The 18,205-nt window shown below is 42.2% G+C and overlaps 1 protein-coding gene across 5 annotated transcripts in view; it reads right to left on the reverse strand.

Moving 5' to 3' along the window:
• Nucleotides 1-12,922, reverse strand: part of ARHGEF10 (Rho guanine nucleotide exchange factor 10) — a 115,011-nt gene extending 102,089 nt beyond the window's left edge. For 4 of the 5 annotated variants that reach the window (XM_030489806.1, XM_030489807.1, XM_030489808.1 and 1 more), the window contains exons 1-2: nt 12,740-12,919; nt 273-348 (exon numbers count right to left, since the gene is read on the reverse strand). In XM_030489806.1, coding sequence (XP_030345666.1) covers nt 273-309 — 37 coding nt within the window. In that variant the 5' untranslated portion in view covers nt 310-348; nt 12,740-12,919. Of the gene's footprint in view, nt 1-272; nt 349-12,739 lie in introns of all 5 variants that reach the window. The other variant, XM_030489810.1, reaches the window with a different exon arrangement.
• Between the last annotated feature and the right edge of the window lie 5,283 nt (nt 12,923-18,205).

Genomic DNA, 18,205 nt, shown 5'->3' on the forward strand with positions numbered 1-18,205 from the left:
ACGTTGCCTCAGAAAACACGTATTTGCAGATTTAGATTGTCAGGACCAGTCGCTCACCTGGTTTCTTCCATCATGTTCTCACAACAGCAGCAAGCAAGGTCCAAGAACAATACAGAGTAGATGACAGGAGCTCATGTTTCAGCAAAATACCACTGTGACCAAGTCTTAAGACTATATGGGGAAATGGAGATTTGGGAGGCAAAAAACAATTTTCGAAATCTTATCAAATGGTTACAAGAAAATTGGCTTTAAACCCCAAGCAATTTCATTACCTTCTGGTGGTGGGGGAGGGAATTCCTCTGTGTCCATCCTAGTATATCCACCGTGCCTTTAGCAGACTGAAAAACCCTGCAAAAATGAAGGGAACATGTTTGTAGATTAACATAGTTTCCAAATATTGAGACACTCCTTTTAGTTTGGCCAAGCTCATACCTATTAGCTATTATCATTATGGAAGAGAGGAAATGTGCCTGGCTTCTGGCTTCAGAATACATTTAGTGCAATTTTTATGTACACAGCCCTCAGTACTGCAGCCAATTCTTTTAATGATCTCAATAAGCCAGCTAAAGAAAGACGAAGTTTTCAAAACTATTTGGTACTCTGCAGCTCCCATTGCGACAATCACAAGTAGATCACTAAAACATGTTATTTTAGTGCCTGTTTGGAGTACATATTCTGTTTCAAAATCTTCATGAAGAGGGATAAAAATTCTAGGAAGCTCATCAGTTTTGATGATGTTTTTCTCCATTTGAGAAGCAGAAATCACAAGTTTTAAGTATACACTTTATACACATAATTAATAGTGATATTCCAGTATCATCTGGAAGTAAAGACTGGACCTGTTATGCTGAGCAATGCACGCACTCTGCCCCAAACCCATTTTCAGTCTAACTCAAGAGACTTTGAGTCAAAAACATTTCAGAACAAGGCTGAGGGGGCAAAGTAAGTTTCCAAAAGCCACACCAGACAGTGGAAGAACCAATGCTGAATTTTCTGTCCCACTCTTGCATGGCCCATAAATATTAACCTCAAGAAGCTACCACTTCTGCTGGCTACAGCACACAAAACAGCTCAAGCCCTTGGAAAGTCTCCATAGTGAAAGTATAAAAAGAGTAGGTTGAAGGAGATAGTGAAATTCAAGGTACAGTGGAGAAATAATAAACTAAATGAATTGGGATACAGAGGTCAAATCAATTGCCACTTACAGAAGATGTGGCAGTGAATAGAAGGAAGTGCCTCAAAAAAGGATCCAATCTTAGGATGTACCAGGTAATTTACGTCCCTGACATCAGGCATGCAAGGGCAAATCATCAGGGCAGACATGCTGGGAAGGATAACAACTCTGGTAGCTAGAGATCCTCATATGATGAGACGATTCATAACAACTTGCATTTTTGAAACATACAAAATTCCCCTTAAATAGTCTAAAGCTTTGGTAATTTTTAAATCAACTCCCAGACGAAACCAAGTAGCATCAGAGTCAAGGCTCAGAAAACATTCATCCACATATACAACATCTGTCAATAACACAAAAATATTTCATTACATGCTTTAACTATACAATGCCCCTTCTAAAGATTCCATGTGAAACTTACATCTGCAGAACTCAGAGGCGTGTTCCTGCTTACAAATGTCTGGAATGTGCCTTGCCACACCAAAATTGTCAGCCAAAATGAGGGAAAACTATGGTTTGAAGAAAAAGCTATTCTTTATTCTTTTAAAGTGGCATCATCAGTGGAACATAGATTTTCCAAGCGTGAAACATGCAATAACCAGGAAACCTCTGAAAATTAGTCTCAGCATCTCTTCCAAATACATCTGTAAGAGTACCTAAAACGCCTTCAGGATATTTTTTTCTTTTATTTAAATGTATGATGCAAATTTTTAAACACCTGTGGAAGTTAACTTCAACAATGACTTTTAAAATCAGTTTCTTCCTCACTAACATGCAGAGCTATGGAAGATTTCAGCTTGTTTTCCATTTTGATCTAGCTCACAGTGACATGCTTCAAATTACACAAGATTTGTGTTGAGGAAGGACACAGAGCCAGTGTTAGAGCCCTAGGCACTGACCTGTTTGCTCCCATCTGAACAGCGCAGTTATTCACAAGAAAGATACAATTTCTCACTTAAGAATGCCTTAGGTGTTGACTTATACCTTGCATTAATTCATCTTGAAGTTCCACATATTTTCCTCTGCTTTTTAGATGCTGACAAAAACACTGCAACAGCAAAAAGAGCTTGTGTATTGTACATTCCAGTAATACCCTCCATAAAAATAAAATAATTGCCATTTTATGTAGCAGACAGCTCGTTCATGAACAATCTCTAACAGCACCATATTTCAAAGAGAAGTTTTTCATTCTTCTATTGAGAGGCAGGGGAACTAGCTCAAGTCAAAGATGTTTAAATCAAGATTAAGACAAATAACTTGACTAGCAGCATATGGCGCACTATGCATTCGTTGCTCAAGTGGTTTCCCCACAGATTCTGCTGCTAAGACAGTTACACACCACACAGCTATACAGGTGCATTCGAAAAACAATCATGGAAATCACAGCTTCATGGAAATGAAGCTGTAAGGGACCTCTGAATGTTCGCTCATACAGGCAGGACAGGTGTCTTCAAAAATAGATTGGGTTGCCCAGGGCATTTTCCTCACAAGTTCTGGAACCCACCAAAGGTGGAGGTTTCACCCCCTCCAGGCAGCCCACTCCTGTGCTTTCCCAGATGCTCTGGGAAGAGTTTTTCCCTTATGCCCAACTGGAATTACCCTTGCAGCAGCTTGCAGCCATTGCCTCTCATTCTCCTGGTGTGCACCTCTGAAAAAAGCCTGGCTCTATCTTATTTACAAGCTCACCTTAGGGAGTAGGTGACTGCAATTCAATCCCACTCCGTCCTTTCTTCTCTAACTGACACAAACCCAGTTCCCTGAGCCTCTTCTGACCTATTCCCTCTCACAACCATGGCAGTGGCCATCAGTGGACTGGCTCCTGTTTGCCAGTACCGTACTTATACTGGGGCCCAACACTGAATACTGAATTCCAGATGCAATGTCATGACCATTGAGTAGACGTTTAGTTTAACCTAAATTTATTTAGGACATTGAACAGCTATGTGCTTTTAAGACGCAATACTAAAATTTGGTTCCAAAGCAATTTAAAAATTGCAAATAGAAAATATAACCTATTAAACATGAAACACATGAGCTATTATATTTATGGGTATTGCATTATAAAATTATGAATCTGAATAACTGAACAACTGCCCTGATGTACTGGATATGACACAGGGGTTATAAAAATACAGAGCTTTTTTTCCATATAAAACTGATTTCTCAAATGTAGTATAACCTCCATTTAATGACTCAAACCGCTCCCTTCCCAGATGGAGAAGTCCCATGCAATTGAAGGAGTCAGATCTCAAATGGCACTCACGCCAGAAGCCAGGATCGGCCAACTATGAAATGATCCCCAAGGTCATATCAAATTTTCCACCTTTGAGCCCTCACTTTCGACCATGAAAGCAGGTCAGACTTCCATGGTAGGAAGTGGGAGTCTGCAATGTTCCACAGCAGACCTTACAGTCCCAGAGTGCTAATACCCATGTAACAGAGGCTGGTGGCCTAGCATCCATAAGACTAAAATACCAATTCCACAGCAAATGGCAGTTTTAGCAAAGCAAACAAAGGCACCTGTAGGCTGTTCCAAAGTGCAGAAAGACTACAGAATAAAATCAGTGTTTCTCTCTGTGACTCAGTTTCCCATCTCATTACCTCTGGTAACTCCTTCTGCCTCCAGGACTAGGCTTCTCAGCTACAGCTGCGCATCAGATTTTATTTGACAGTTTCCTCTAATTGTGGGACAAACAACAAACCACTAGTTCTCAGCTACAGGAATACAAATGCTGATCAACATCCGCATTTCCACTTCATCAAAACTGTTTTCCAGAAGTCGTTACTTGTACAATAGTCAGTAGGTCACAGAAACAGGACCGATGCAAATTCTGCCAAAACTATGATGCAGCACAGCGTCTAGACGCGGTGGCACAGGACCCATACACTAAGCTTCCAAGGGGCACATGCTGCCAAGTTTTCCATCTCTACCATCCTAAGAACTGTAAAGGCAACATACCTTCTCTTTAAGAAGTGTGCACTGTAACTGCAGCGACATCGGGATTCTTCACTCAACAGTGCAGAAAGAACGAGCCAGTGAGCGTTTTTTAAAAGAAAACAGAAAAGATGAAACAGGGAGACTGATTTCCAAGGAACTGTGACTCATGGAAAAAGCTTAGTGCAGGCAAGCTGCAAAGTCCCTTCTCTGAAAAAGCCTGAAATCCTACAACTTAAATAAAATAAATAAAGAATTAATAAAGAATAGAAAAAAACAAACCACGAACTGTGAAGGCAAAGCCTATGAATGTCTAAAATCCTCCTGTGTTCATGTCACTTACTGAATATTGCTGTGTAATGCCCAACTGAGTCTTCTTCCAGCTGTAACTACAGAACTCCCACTGGGAAGTAAATCTGGCTGAAATTTGATATATAGACTCTTTTGGGGGTGCAGAGAAGCAAGGAAAGAAAAGAATGCAGAAGGAAAAAAAAAAAAAAGATTCATTTCCTTTTTCCCCCCATACCTCAAGATGGCTCTGTTAAAACAGAATAAAAAAATTACGGGTTTTTGCACAATTTGTTCTCCATCTAAGACTATTCTTAAGAAACACAGACTGTAGATTTTCTTTTTTTTAAGAACTGTTTTTATACTACAGTGGTGTGGATGAAGCAGACATTTATATCATAACAGCTTACCACCACATGCTGTAAGCCATAGAACGTAGTTGTGTCAAGACTGGATGTTATTTCTTTTAATGCATATTTGGGTTTATCAACAGCTAAAAGCCCTGTACTGCACTGATTTTATTCTTAAGCTTATCAAAGAAAATTACCTAAATAATAAGCAATGGAATAATAAGGAACTGTGTACATCCACGTAGAAAATAAATACAAAGCCCAGTTCCTCACTCAGTTAAAGTCAGGGGAAATTCTATTACCAGCTGCAATGCAATGTCAGATCCACAGAAAGGCACATTATTCAGACTGCATGCAGAATCCACTTCCCCAAAAGCTACTTCATTTTCTGCCACCCTTTCTCACACCAAGCAGCATCCTACTTAAAGCTAGAGAACAATGTGGCAGCAAACCCTGAACAAGCAGCGGCCTACCAGGCACACCCCAAGAACATGGCTGAAGATTGGTTTTCCGTTCTTTCTTTTTAAAGGATATTATTTACAACGTTTCTTCACCTAAAGCTGGTTCTTGCTCAGTACATCATCTGAAGGAGAAGAAAGGAGAAAGAAAGCAAAGACTGCATTTTCAGATTTGTCTGAGGGCTCCTACCCACAGCGCAAGCAGAAGGCACTATGGATTTTTTAGTATTTATGTTCTTCTCCTCTACAGATCATTACTGCAAGGCAAAATATAGAATCACTGCTTGACAGACACATTCAGGTTGACAGGTACCTTCAGAGGTCATGTAGTCCAACATGCTGCTCAAAGCCAGGTCATCTATCAGGTGAGACCAGGCTGCATTATCTACTGAGATCCTGAAAATCTCCAAAGACAGAGATGTCAAACCTTGCCAGGCAACATGTTCTCCTGCTTGATTGTCCTCCTAGAGAAAAACATTGCCCTTATACCTAGTTAGAACCACCCTTACTTCTGCTTATGACCACTGCCTGTTGTCCTGCCACCTTCTTGACAACCTGCCAGCAAGCAGGGGTGGGCTACCGTAAGGCAGAACAAGCTCAGCTCTCTCAGCCTCTCCTCCAGGGCACTGCTGCAACTCCTTGACATCGTGGTGGCCTTGTGCTGAACTTGCTCCAGTTTATCCACATCCTTCTTGTACTGGGGCAGGGTGGGGTGTGGATGCAAAGCTGGATGCAATACTCCAGGTGTGGTCTGACAACCGCTGAGTGAAGGAGAACCCTTCCTCTTGGAGGAGCTCATCCTTCCCACGTACACGACCTTGCCCTTGTCACTGTTGAATGTCACAAAGTTCCTGTCAGCGAGCCCCTCCAACCTGCCCACATCCTTCTCAGCGACAGCCTTATATCTCAAGCACATCCACTGCTCACCCCTTCTCCCAGTTTGGTGTCACCTGCAAATTTCATGAGCAATTGAGGATCGTTTAACTTCCAAGTCACGCATAACATAAAACAGGACACATCCTGTGACAGACAGCAAGGCACACCACCAGTTACCAGCCTCCGTGTAAGTTACAACAAATTGCCACCTCTAACCCAACCACCCCACCAGTTTTTCACCTATCTAGTCATACATCTTCCCAGATCTGCAAAAGACCTTGCTGAACACAACATGAACACAGAATTTCATTAAACTCAGTAGCACTATATTTAACTTATAGATGGGAAAGCTGAGACCTACAAATATTCATGGAATGAGAGGGAGCACGGGTAAAAAGTTTCTGAAACCAGAGAAGGGAACAGGTTCCCAAAATGCACATAGGGCACTTCTAGTGAATAAGCCTTTGATCCTGCCTTTTGTCCTGGCAACTGTTTAAATACCCAAAGGAAGAAGAGGGGCATCACCCTGGGTTTTGGAGGCCATCCTGAAGGTCAAGCATACCATAACAAAAGCAAGCAATCCGAAAAATTAAAACTGAATGCTGGCGTCACCTACTTCTAGTCAGGACTGATTTGGAGTTTTTCCTTCTTGTTCTGTGCCATACAAACCAGAGGACTTATCACTAGTTGAAGATCATAATCTGTGTCGTTCACATATTTTATTGCAAAATAAAATATAAATGAATACTAAGAGCATTTTTCTTAATTTGCTCTAAAGTAATCTTATTTCTGAAATTTCCTCTTTTAAACTTAATCCAAATTAGACCCTTTCAATATTGCAGATCAAGTATTACCTTAATTGGAAATATCCTCAGCAAGATTTCTATCAAGTCAGAGAAGATCTTTGCACGTGGCATAACACTTCAGTTGTGATGTAAACCTACATATGCTGCAGCTGCATAAATATTATTATACACATGTAACTATAATGCAAAAATTTCTAAGTGGCTTTTAATTAAAAAAAAATCAACTATTTTGGTGCATTTATTCTTGTAATTCTTATCAGCCTCGCATATAAAAGGCAGTATCTTTGTCACAGGGAAAATGACCTCCCATGAAACCCATGTTGATTCCCCAGCAAACCAAATTCTTAGTGAAAAAGAAAAAAAAAAAAAAAAGATAATAATAATGATGATGATGTGGGAGGAGAAATGTGTTTTATGGATTTTCGACCCCTCCAACTGTACTTCACATACACATCCCCCACAAAAGCAGAAAGTCCTAGTCAAACCTGCATTGTATCAATGAGCCCCAGATTACAAGGCATGGGCTGTCTTTCAAGATACTGATGACAACTGGTGAAAATTTCCATCAGAAGCTCTTTCTCATGACACAAGTGAAATGATACACTGAACTGAAGATCAGTTCCTACCACCTTCTGCAAACCTAGTCCTTACAGAGACACTTTTCCTACACATTTTCACTTCTTGGGTGCCACTGTCCTTGGGAAATGTAATCATACTGTTTCTCATCATGGGCAGCCCATTACATCTGGTCATTACAAAAGTGTCCAATCAAACAAATTTATCTCACCTGATGAATGAAGTTATTAAGAACACAAATACAGTCTTATTCCTGTGTTCCTAAAATATTTGGACTAAAATACAGAAATACATTTCTAATCATAAATTAGAGTCATAATGCATGCTCTAGAAAAATAACATAATGTTCATTTATTTTCTTCTTGTAACACCAAAATATTATGGAAATAAATCAGAAATCAGGTAATGCAGCCGTTAAATCATCAATTAAAGTAAGAAACAACACCTGCACAAAACAGCCCTTGATTTCAAAAATGTATAATGTATAAGGCAGTTTTCCATGGAAGCTTAAGTTCTGCATCTAGTCCTAATATCTGCGATCTTCATTCTCCTGTTGATTTGGAAATGATTGAGTAAACCTCTTTCTTCTCCACTTTCTATAGGCAAAAACTGAAGTTTTAAAGACTCAAATTGGTCAGTCTGTGGTTTGCAACATTAAATATTACACATAATAATGTTTATTATGTGGTCCTAACAGGAAACCTAAATATTGGCATCTGCTTCCCCATAACTTATGATCCTGTTTTACCAATGAGAAAATAATGTTTATCCCCTTTCTTGAAATTTCTGAGATGTATATTCTCTATCTCTAAGGGAAAAAAATAAAAATAAAAAATTCATATGATTTCTGCAATCTTCCTGGAAGCATTTTGAGAAAAGAGAGTACAGAACAGAAACAAGAGTGAATGTTTGACCTTGAGCTTGTATCCTAATAGCTTGCATTCATGGTTCAGTCCCAAGTAACAAGTACTGTACAGAACAGCAAGTCACTGAACCAGATTTTCCCAAGATAATGCCCCTATTCAGCACCACATAAGTAGAACAACTTATTTTGCTCTTGTTAACTGCTTCACCCACACATTTGACATTAAGCTTCAGGCTTCCTGACTGAGCAGCGAACATGTAGGACACGGATCAATGTTGTGCAGTTATGCATCACTTCCCACAGTCCTGCTGATCCAGGCAATTCAGAATAAAATATGAATCAAGTTTTTGATCTAAAAAACACACATTTGAAAACAATTTTCAAACCTTGTTTATCATTACTTGTCATCACTCCCTTAAAAACAAATTGTACTTTTACACGTCCCTGGTTTCAAAATAATCTGAAGTATTTCGGCATGAGTAAAATTCAGATTCTTTACTGTAAGAAAATGTCCAAGTGATTTAAATCTCAATAGGTGCTAATAATGCAGCAGTTTCCTTTCATGGGTATGTGACAGATCTTGAGTCCCAAGATTCTGCTCTCTGCAAACCACACATGCACAGAATGACATTACTAAGAAAGACGTGAAAACATAAAAGAGTATGAAGACATTGTATAGCTCCATACTGAGAATTTTGGTTTACCTTGCTAATGTACCCCCCCCCCCCTTATTGTAGCGTGCCTCCCTATTATAAAGAGCACCTTCATAATATGCCTGCAGTCTCTGTAACTCACTCTCAGGCTTCAGTTTACGAATCCCTGATAACCTCCAAGCACCCAGGCTTGCAGATTTTCCACACTTTAAACTACTTCTAGATTCAGAAACAAACCAATATTAATTTTTCACTAACAGGTGTAATAACAAGAAAGACTTCGAATGAATAGGAACAGGAGTGGAAAAAATACCTGTAATGAATGTTGATTTTAGCAAAAGGTGGTCTTGGATATGGAAAATGCCTCCCTCACATGTTGCAGAATATATACAAAATAAGACTAATTCATACCGCTATCAATGAAGCCTCATTTACTGCCCTATCCTAACACAGAAAATGTTCAAAAAGTAAGACGCATTCAACAATTGCATTCACAGTGTTTAATTTACACTGTAACTGCAAAGGAAGTTTCTCTAAGGGACAACTGCAGCAACAGATATTCCACAAGAAACATCCAAGGACAGTACGGAAATGCACTTGTGGCTCTAAAAGCCAACAGGAAACTGGAATGACAGTTTCTAAATGTCTTATGGCCTCTAGATGTAAAGAAAATTCCCCATGAGATCCCTTCTAAAGTTCTAATCTAAAACTGTAAAATGGAAAGACATCATTCAAGAAAATGCAAAACGTGAATCAGAAGTCACGTTACAGAAGCAGAAAGAAAATTACTATTCCACACATGTAAAAATTAAGAAAATAAGTACTAGACACGGCTCATTTCTCCATCACATACAAAACTGAGAGCAGTGTAGTATTATAGATGCATGAATAAACTGACTGCAGCTCTGTACAACATATAAATTTTAATCTGAAAGTCTGAAACAAAACTCCTCCTCCTCCTCCTGGATTGCAGAATTTGCTTCCTGGCTTCTTCAGAAATAGACTAAAGTTTATAAATTTTTTACAACAGGTTCTAAAAATAATTTCTACTTTATATAGAAGCAGTTAATAGACTTCCTGTTTTACAAATGAGTAATGTACTATTCCCAGATGCATTAAATTCCATTAACAATTATGAAGTTTGACAATAGCCTTTCAGGTTTTAGACAAGCTTGTTGTCTTCTTTCAACTACGTAAGGATTCCTAAACAGCTCAAAACCAACCAAAAAAACATAAAACATCCAAGAAAATGTTGTTAAAAAGAGTAACTTGCTGTTACGTCTAATATTCAGCCTACTCAAAACTAAGTCTATACCTTACTGAGGGCATGCAGCTACAAGGTTTAGGATAATCAGAACCTTTTGTATTTGGCATATGACCAAAGTAAGTTCTTAGACTTAGTATTTCAACCTGGTGTAAGTCAGCATGTTTCCACTGAAGTTAAAGGGCTAGAAGGTAAAAAACAAGAAGTTGAGGTACCTTGGTTTCAATTATAACAGAAATTAGAATCTTAATACTATCTATGTAACACTGTGGATTTTTAAAGTTAAATCTCAACAAATATTACATCTGTTTCACAGTATTCTACTCTAGGAAAGGATTGTCACAGTTTACTGATGAGCAAAACCATATCCCACCTGCTGGGAGCAACCACAGCTCCTGGTTACTCAGAAGAGGGCTCCTGTGCATGGGCATGGAGGGAGGCAACTGCCTCTTCACTACCTAGGTGTGCTCTACCACTGACCTGTCGCAGGGAATAGCACAAGACTTGCGTATTTGGTCTCAATGTCTCAGAGCTGTGAGGCCAGCTTGCACACACCCATCATGTAGCACTACGCCTCCTCTCCATATCCTGTGGCGTACGAACTCCCTAAGCCCCAGTCTACAGGATCCTGCCAGGTCCTTGCACTCAACAGGAGCTGACAGGCAGCACATGCCTCAAATATCTATCTGCTTCCACAGTCTCTTTTCCCAACACATCCACCTGTGGGTATCAGCCACGAAAGCCAGTGCCTACCCCATCACATACCACCCGTTGCCACTCACATAGTAGGTTATATCTCATGAACAGCACCATAGGGAAGCTCAGAAATCCATAGGCTGTATTATAAAAGTCTTGAAATCTCACTATAAAGCCTTCAGAAATATCAGATTTCAATGTAGCATCTAAAGAACTACTGTTCATAACCAGATAAACACATGTAACGAGTTTGTGGGCTACTGAGCCCAAGGGCGGAAAGGAAAAAAAAAAAAAAAGACAAGACGGATTAAACAAAGCAAGTCAGACAGATTATCAAGATCAAACAGATCACCCAAGTGAAAAGAATGAAGGGCCCATTGAAGAAAACAGCTGAACAGCCAGAACCCCTGCCTGAATTATGGGCTTGCGGTTGTAGCTACCCAACATGTCCCATGTTCAGGCAATAAATCTTTGCCTCCCCAGCACCAACAGAAAATTTGAAAAATGTAATACTTCCTTTCTACTGTAGAACAGGTTGCTCACTGGGGTTCACTAAACTGAGTAATGGCTTTTGGAAAACATTATTGTCACTTCTTTACAATAACAACAGTCACAAACTAACATACATTGGTATATCCTCACTGTGCTTAGTCAGCAGAAGACAGCTGTTGTTAAACAGTCAATCTTTCTTATTTCCTGACTCATGCAGGAAAACCCTACACCATTTATGGCGGCAGTTAAATTGTACATCTGAAAGAATTAAAGAAGATACTATTTATGTTGCAATTATACAACTTCAAACCTGCTAGCACAAGATAAAAGCCATGATCCTTGTAGCTTTGGGGGAAAAAAGAAGGACTGAACAAATTCTAAAATGAAAGAGGAAGGAATTTAAGATGGATAACCACCACCTAAAGGCCTTTAAAATAAGCCTTTGCTACGGGCAAATTATTAATAGCTGTCTTTCCAAGCACTCGGTATGGCCTACTGACAAAGCTCACTCACTTGCCCAGGTGAATGACTGGCCAGCCTTAAAAGCTGTTCTTGCCTTACTCCGTAAGAACAGGGCATCTTTCAAGAGTAACTATATGATCTGGGATCATCGCAAGCAACTCTGTAACTCCTCCAACAGTTAAAGTGTTAATTACAAATAAACCGAAGACAATTTAAAACCTCCTTTGAAAAAATACATAAATGGACATTTGTTACTGTGCCGAGGTATTTCTCCCGTTTCAATAAATCCAATTTAATTGCAGATGCCAACTACACAGCTGGTGTTGAACGCAGTTTCTGAGAAGGGGGGAGGAAAGAAACTCACGTCCCCGCGGGAGTTTGGATTTTCAATGGCCGTGTCCGTACCTGCTGAAGAGGGGAGAGGAGGTGGATCCGGGCAGCTCCCGGTGCCGCGGAACACGAAGAGGCAGACATACAGGAGAGAAAACCCCAGCGAAAACACTGGGGACGAGACCTCACCGAGGATCAAGAGCTGGAAGTTCGGGAAAGGAGTAAATGCGCTTGCTAACGATGCCTGGCAGCCTCGCTCCCGCAACTCGCCAAGCCGCGTTACACTGGCAAAACCCGCTTAACGATACATTCCAAACCCTGCGTTTCCTCTCCTCCTGCACCGAGGCGGGCAGTCCCGCCGAGGCACCCGCACCGCCGGGACGGGGCGTGCTGCCCCCTCACCCAACACCGAGCCAGCCTCGGAGGACCAAACTTCCCCTGGTGAACACACACCGGAGCGAGCCCCGGCGCTCCCCGCCGGCTGCAGCCAGCCGCGGAGGGAACAAACACTCACCTCCTCCGCCACGGACAACGCCGACACCGGGAGCTCCGAGGCCGCCGCCCGGCCCGGCCCGCTCCGCCCCGCCCCGCCGGGACTCCAGCGGCTGCCCCGCTCCTGGACACGTCACCCGCCCCGCCCGCGGGCCGCCGCCGAGCGGAGCTGCTGAGTCCTGGCGGGGACCCGCCCGCTGCCGCCGCCGTTACCGCCCCCCGGGGCCGCCGCCGCCGCTCCCGCCCCGCCCCGCCCGCCGCCATTGGGGCAGCGCGGTGCGCCGCCGCCTCCCGGTTGGCGCAGCAGCCTGCCGGTCGCGGCGGGGCGGGCGGTCACCGCCTCCACACCCCCCTCCCTGTGTACCCCTGCCGCATTCCTGGCGCCGCACGTGACGGCGCCGCCGGGGCCGGGGCCGCTGCCCGCCGCATGGACACCTGCGGGCGGGGGGAGCCCCGCGGGCGAGAGAGAAGAAGAGCGGGGACACGCGGGACAAGCCATTTCCCCCTCAGCACCATCCTCACGGCCGAGCGTGCCAGGGTGCACCGATCATGGAACTGAATCTCATGTTCCACGTGAAACTCGTTAATCGTCATAGAATCACAGAATGGTTCGGGGTGAAGGGACCTTAAAGATAATCTAGTTCCATCTCCTCTGCCGCTACACCAGGTTGCTCAAAGCCGCATCGAGCCTGGCCTTGAACACTGCCAGGGATGGTGCAGCCGCAGCTTCTCGGGGCAACCTGTGACAGTGTCTCCCCAGCCTCATATTGTCTTCCCACTACCTAACCTAAATTTACCCTCTTCCAGTTTAAATCCATTCCCCCTTGTCCTATCACTCTATACCCTTGTAAAAAGCCCCTCTACAGCATGCTTGTAATCCCCTTTTAGGTACCGGAAGGCTGCTTTAAGGTCTCTCCGAGCTGAACGAGCCCAACTATCTCAGCCTGTCTTCGTAGGACAGGTGGTCCAGCCCTCAGAGCATCTTCATGGCCTTCCTCTGGACTAGTTCCAACAGGCCCATGTCCTTCATGCACTGGGATCCCAGAGCTGTATGCAGTACTGCAGGTGGGGTCTCATGAAAGCAGAGTAAAAGGGAAGAATCGCCTCCCTTGATAGGCTGGCTATGCTCCATTTGATGCAGCAGTAGTGAAACATGCCCAGGTATAGTAAATTTATTATCATTACATGATGTGGAAATGGTGGCATTTCAAATGACATTGATTAAGCCATGTTTTTCCTGCATTTTTCATTCTACAGCTTGTGAATATGAATGTATGTTAACTAGCCCATGTCTTTGTGTAGGTTTATACAACCCGAATTACAAATTAAATATTGAAAAGAATTACTTTCAAAAATGTTCTCATTTTCACAAAGTTACTTGTTTTTAATGTAGTTCATCATAGTGGGAACTTAAAATAGTTCTCACATAGCTGTATAGGCTCTACAAAAGAAAGAGAAAGAGAAGGGAAAATTGGGCCATATGTAAAGGTGGAGGCCAGGAATACCACTATGGCATTCAGTTCAGCTTCCAGCAGAGAGACCACTTTATCCTGTTGTTTGTGTAATTTTGTTAAATATGTTGCACTTCACTCACATCTAGGTATTATTTCAGGAGCTGAAATGGCTGGGAATCAGTCTTGGGTAAACTGTTTAATGACTGCTTGTTATTAAAGGCCATGATAAAGAACAGACACATGATAAAGAACAGACTAAATGCAACTAATTCAATTCCATGATTAAAAATTTACTAGCAATATCCTTCTCCTTTTGGCAACCAATTCATTATCCGTGTGCATTCATTTTCCCTTTTGTAATTATCTTTCACTGTTAGAGAAACTTCAAGTCCTTCCTGTAGTTCTTTTCTGAACCCTTTTGATCTTTGACAACAACTTCTTTGATTCTGGTCGCCATACATAAATATCCTCTAATTCTGATAGAAGGTTCCTCTTGAGACCTTGTTGGGCAAATCCAACAACAGCAGATCAACTTCTAAAAAAGCAAAACTAACTTCCAAAATAACTTGCACTCTTCCTGCAGTTTTTTTAAGACAACATCCTATTACTAGTCATAATAAGCACCTTAATCATTGCAATCAGAAATTCATTATTTATCTGCTCATAATTAGTTGTCGATAACTAGAGTACAGATAATGGCTCTCTCCAGGGGTAACATGATGCTTTTCATAACCAGGTCCTAAGAAGATGATGTTAAAATTGGTTTTACTGGTGAAACATGTACAAGACCTCGCCAGAATTTACTTACTCTCATTGCTGCTTACTGGGGCTTCACAGAATCATGGAATTGTTGGGGTTGGAAGGGACCTTAAGATCACCTAGTTCCAACCCCCTGCCATGGGCAGGGACACCTTCCACTAGACCAGGTTGCTCAAAGCCCCGTCCAGCCTGGACTTGAACACTGCCAGGGATGGGGCAGCAACAACTTTCGTGGGCAACCTGTTCCAGTACCTGCTTCCCTGCACAACCCATTCCAGCTTCAAGCAAAGCTGCCTCTCACCTGCAAGTTGCCATAGGTCCTGAACCTACTCCAGCATGCGTGCTGGACATCTTAAGGACACCACAGACACCAAGCAGTGCCCTGGCCCCATGTGACACACTGCTATGAAGAAGAGACCCCTTTTTTCTATCTCCATGGAAACTGGGGTAGTTGAATATAAACTGAAATTCATGACGCTGAAGGACATACATCAGTTCTACGGCTTGCTTTCCAAAACATTGCATGAAATCTGAACAAGGTAACTAAAATGTAGGTTGCCAAGTTCTCCAGTGCAGCCTGATTTTCTTGATTTCTTCCTTCTCTTTACCAGTCAGCACTTTCTCTTAGGGAGTTTTCATTCATCCATTAGAAATAAAATAAATAATTTCTCCTGGGTTCTCAACTATCCTCCCCACAAAACCAGTATGTCATCTGCTTACCATAATCCTCCAGAAACCACTCAAAGCCAGGACATCCCACAGCCTTGCTTAACTTGAGCTCATGCTGGAGCCTTGGAAAGTTACAGGTCCCCTCTACTGCCCTTACCAAACAAGGCTGAGTGACAATATTTTTTTAAATTTACATATATATATATGTATGTATGTTTACAAATATTTTTTAATGGCAGATTTCTTAAATTCAGATTATGACATCAAAATAACACTTGGTTTTATAAAAGCATTGGTCATTTATGTTCTGATCTGGTGCTCACTGCTGGTCTGTCGTCCAGGTCTCCCCAAAGTACCAGCACCACTACTGGGAGAGTTTGTAAACTCTGAGCATACCAGTACAGGTTAACCTGACAACTGAGTTTTATAATACTGTGACGTTTTACCAGCACCGGCACTTCTTTCATGAATGCCTTTAAAAGCTCTCTGCTTATGAGGAGCCTTTGCAAGTCAAATTCTCAGACTGCCAGTTCAGGCAGACTAGGTACAGATTTTCCTAAATTTTAATACTCCTCAGCACCAGAGTCCCTGTTGTTACATGAGCTTGTTGCTATGGCTGGCACATGAGTGATCGTACAGCCAACGCCATAACTTGTTGTGGGGGGTTGACCCTGGCCAGCAGCCGAACTCCTACCCACTCTCTCTCACTCCCTCCCCTCAACAGGACAGGGGGAGAAAATAAGATGGAAAGCTCATGGGTCAAAATGAAGTTGGGAGATCACTTACTTAGCAGCTACTGACGTGGGCCAAACAGACCCAACTTGGGGAAACTGCATTTATTGCCAATTAAAATTAGAGTAATAAGGTGAGAAACAAAGACAAAAATAAAACCACCCACCCACACACTTTTTCCAGGCTCAACTTGACTCCCTCATTCCCGACTCCTTCATCTCCCCCACCCCAAGAGTACAGTGGGATGGGGAACCAGTGTTGTGGTTAGTCCATAACACCTTCTCTCTGCACTCCTTCCACCCCACATTCCTCCCCCGCTCCGCGTGGGTTCTTCCCATAGGCTGCAGTCCTTCAGGATAAACCTGCTCCTTCCTGGGCTCCTCCAGAGACTGCAAGGGAATCTCTGCTCTGGCTCCTGGAGCACCACCTCCCCCTACTCCTCCTCTTCTCACCCCAGTGTCTGCAGAGTTGATTCTTTCACTTTTTCCCTTACTCGTTTTGCCTGTGTCACGGTTTTGCACTTTCTACATATGCTTCCCCAAGGCACCACCACCTCGACTGGGGGCTCAGCCGTGCTTTGTGGCAGGACCATGAAGCACTAAGGTCATGCAACAATGAAAGACAAATGTAGCCTTTGGCTGAGGCAGATCTATTTCCAGTGGCAGAAAAGAAGTACTAGTAAGGTACCGAGAAGCCTTTATAAGAAGTATTGTGTACAACTCTAAGCTGCCAATATTTAAAAGAATTCAAATAAGAAAAGTGGCAAATAAAAAGTATTAGGATGGCCAGGAAAATAAAAGAGCAGACTGATCTGTACTCATAAATATTCAAAAGAGACTCCAGGGGTAAAAAGATAATTGAATTGTGTAAGATAAAAAGACAATGATAATACAAGAATAAATTACTATAAATTAGAACACACTGTAGGCTCCTTCAGTCTTGGGCAGTACACTGTTTGGGAACTCTGATGTCCTCAAAAAAGTCCTCAAACTTTTCTTCAACCAGTGTCACAGATACTTAAAACAACATGTTGCTGACAAAAAACGCATTAAAGCATCTGAAAATCTACCTGTTTATAGAATGTCCAACTGCAACCTGCTCAGCACTGTACAATGTAACAGTCTCAGCTACCTCATCCCAAAGCATCCTAATCCATATTTATTTCCTATGACTCCTAAGTAAGGCTACTGCTGCTTCCCAGGATACACTTTCTTCCTGTAAACATGACTGACAAGATGATCAAGCTCTTGTGAGATGCTCCATGTGTACTCTATGTAAGCCACTTCTCTGTACTTCTGTAGTTTGCTTGCATGGCTTTGTTTTTCAAGGTACTGTAGTAATCACCTTGATTTACTCCACTGTCTACCTGACAGCAGAACTTCATGGTACAGAAACGTAAGAAAGTCAGCAAAAGTCCCCCAACAAAATTAGCACTTCCTTAGGTATATTTTCCCCCCCTGCTCAGTGCAAGCCCCATGCTTAAACTTCAGTGAGCACAGCTTTGGTCACAAAATGTAGTACCCACACGGTAAACTGGTTTTGGCAGCAGAAGTAGCAAAGCAGGAGAAGGAAGTTGCAGATCTATTTAGCAATATAAAAGCCAGGCTGAGCGATTGCCACAATCAATTATCAGTACTAAGACAAGGCACATCCTCACTAGTCTTTACAGTAAACATCAGAGAACATACCGGTGGAAACAGTGTCATCTTATACAGCCCTCTAATATGAGCTAAGCCTTCAAAGGAGCAAAGGCAGCTAGAATCATGAGGAAATAAATATTTCAGAAGTAATGCATCCTATATCTAATAAAGCTAGTATTAAATTTCCGCGCTCTCTGCTCAGGTCACGTCCTTAAGGACTCAGAAGTGACCCTA

This window comes from Strigops habroptila, chromosome 6, assembly GCF_004027225.2.
Source record: "Strigops habroptila isolate Jane chromosome 6, bStrHab1.2.pri, whole genome shotgun sequence".
NCBI lineage: Eukaryota > Metazoa > Chordata > Aves > Psittaciformes > Psittacidae > Strigops > Strigops habroptila.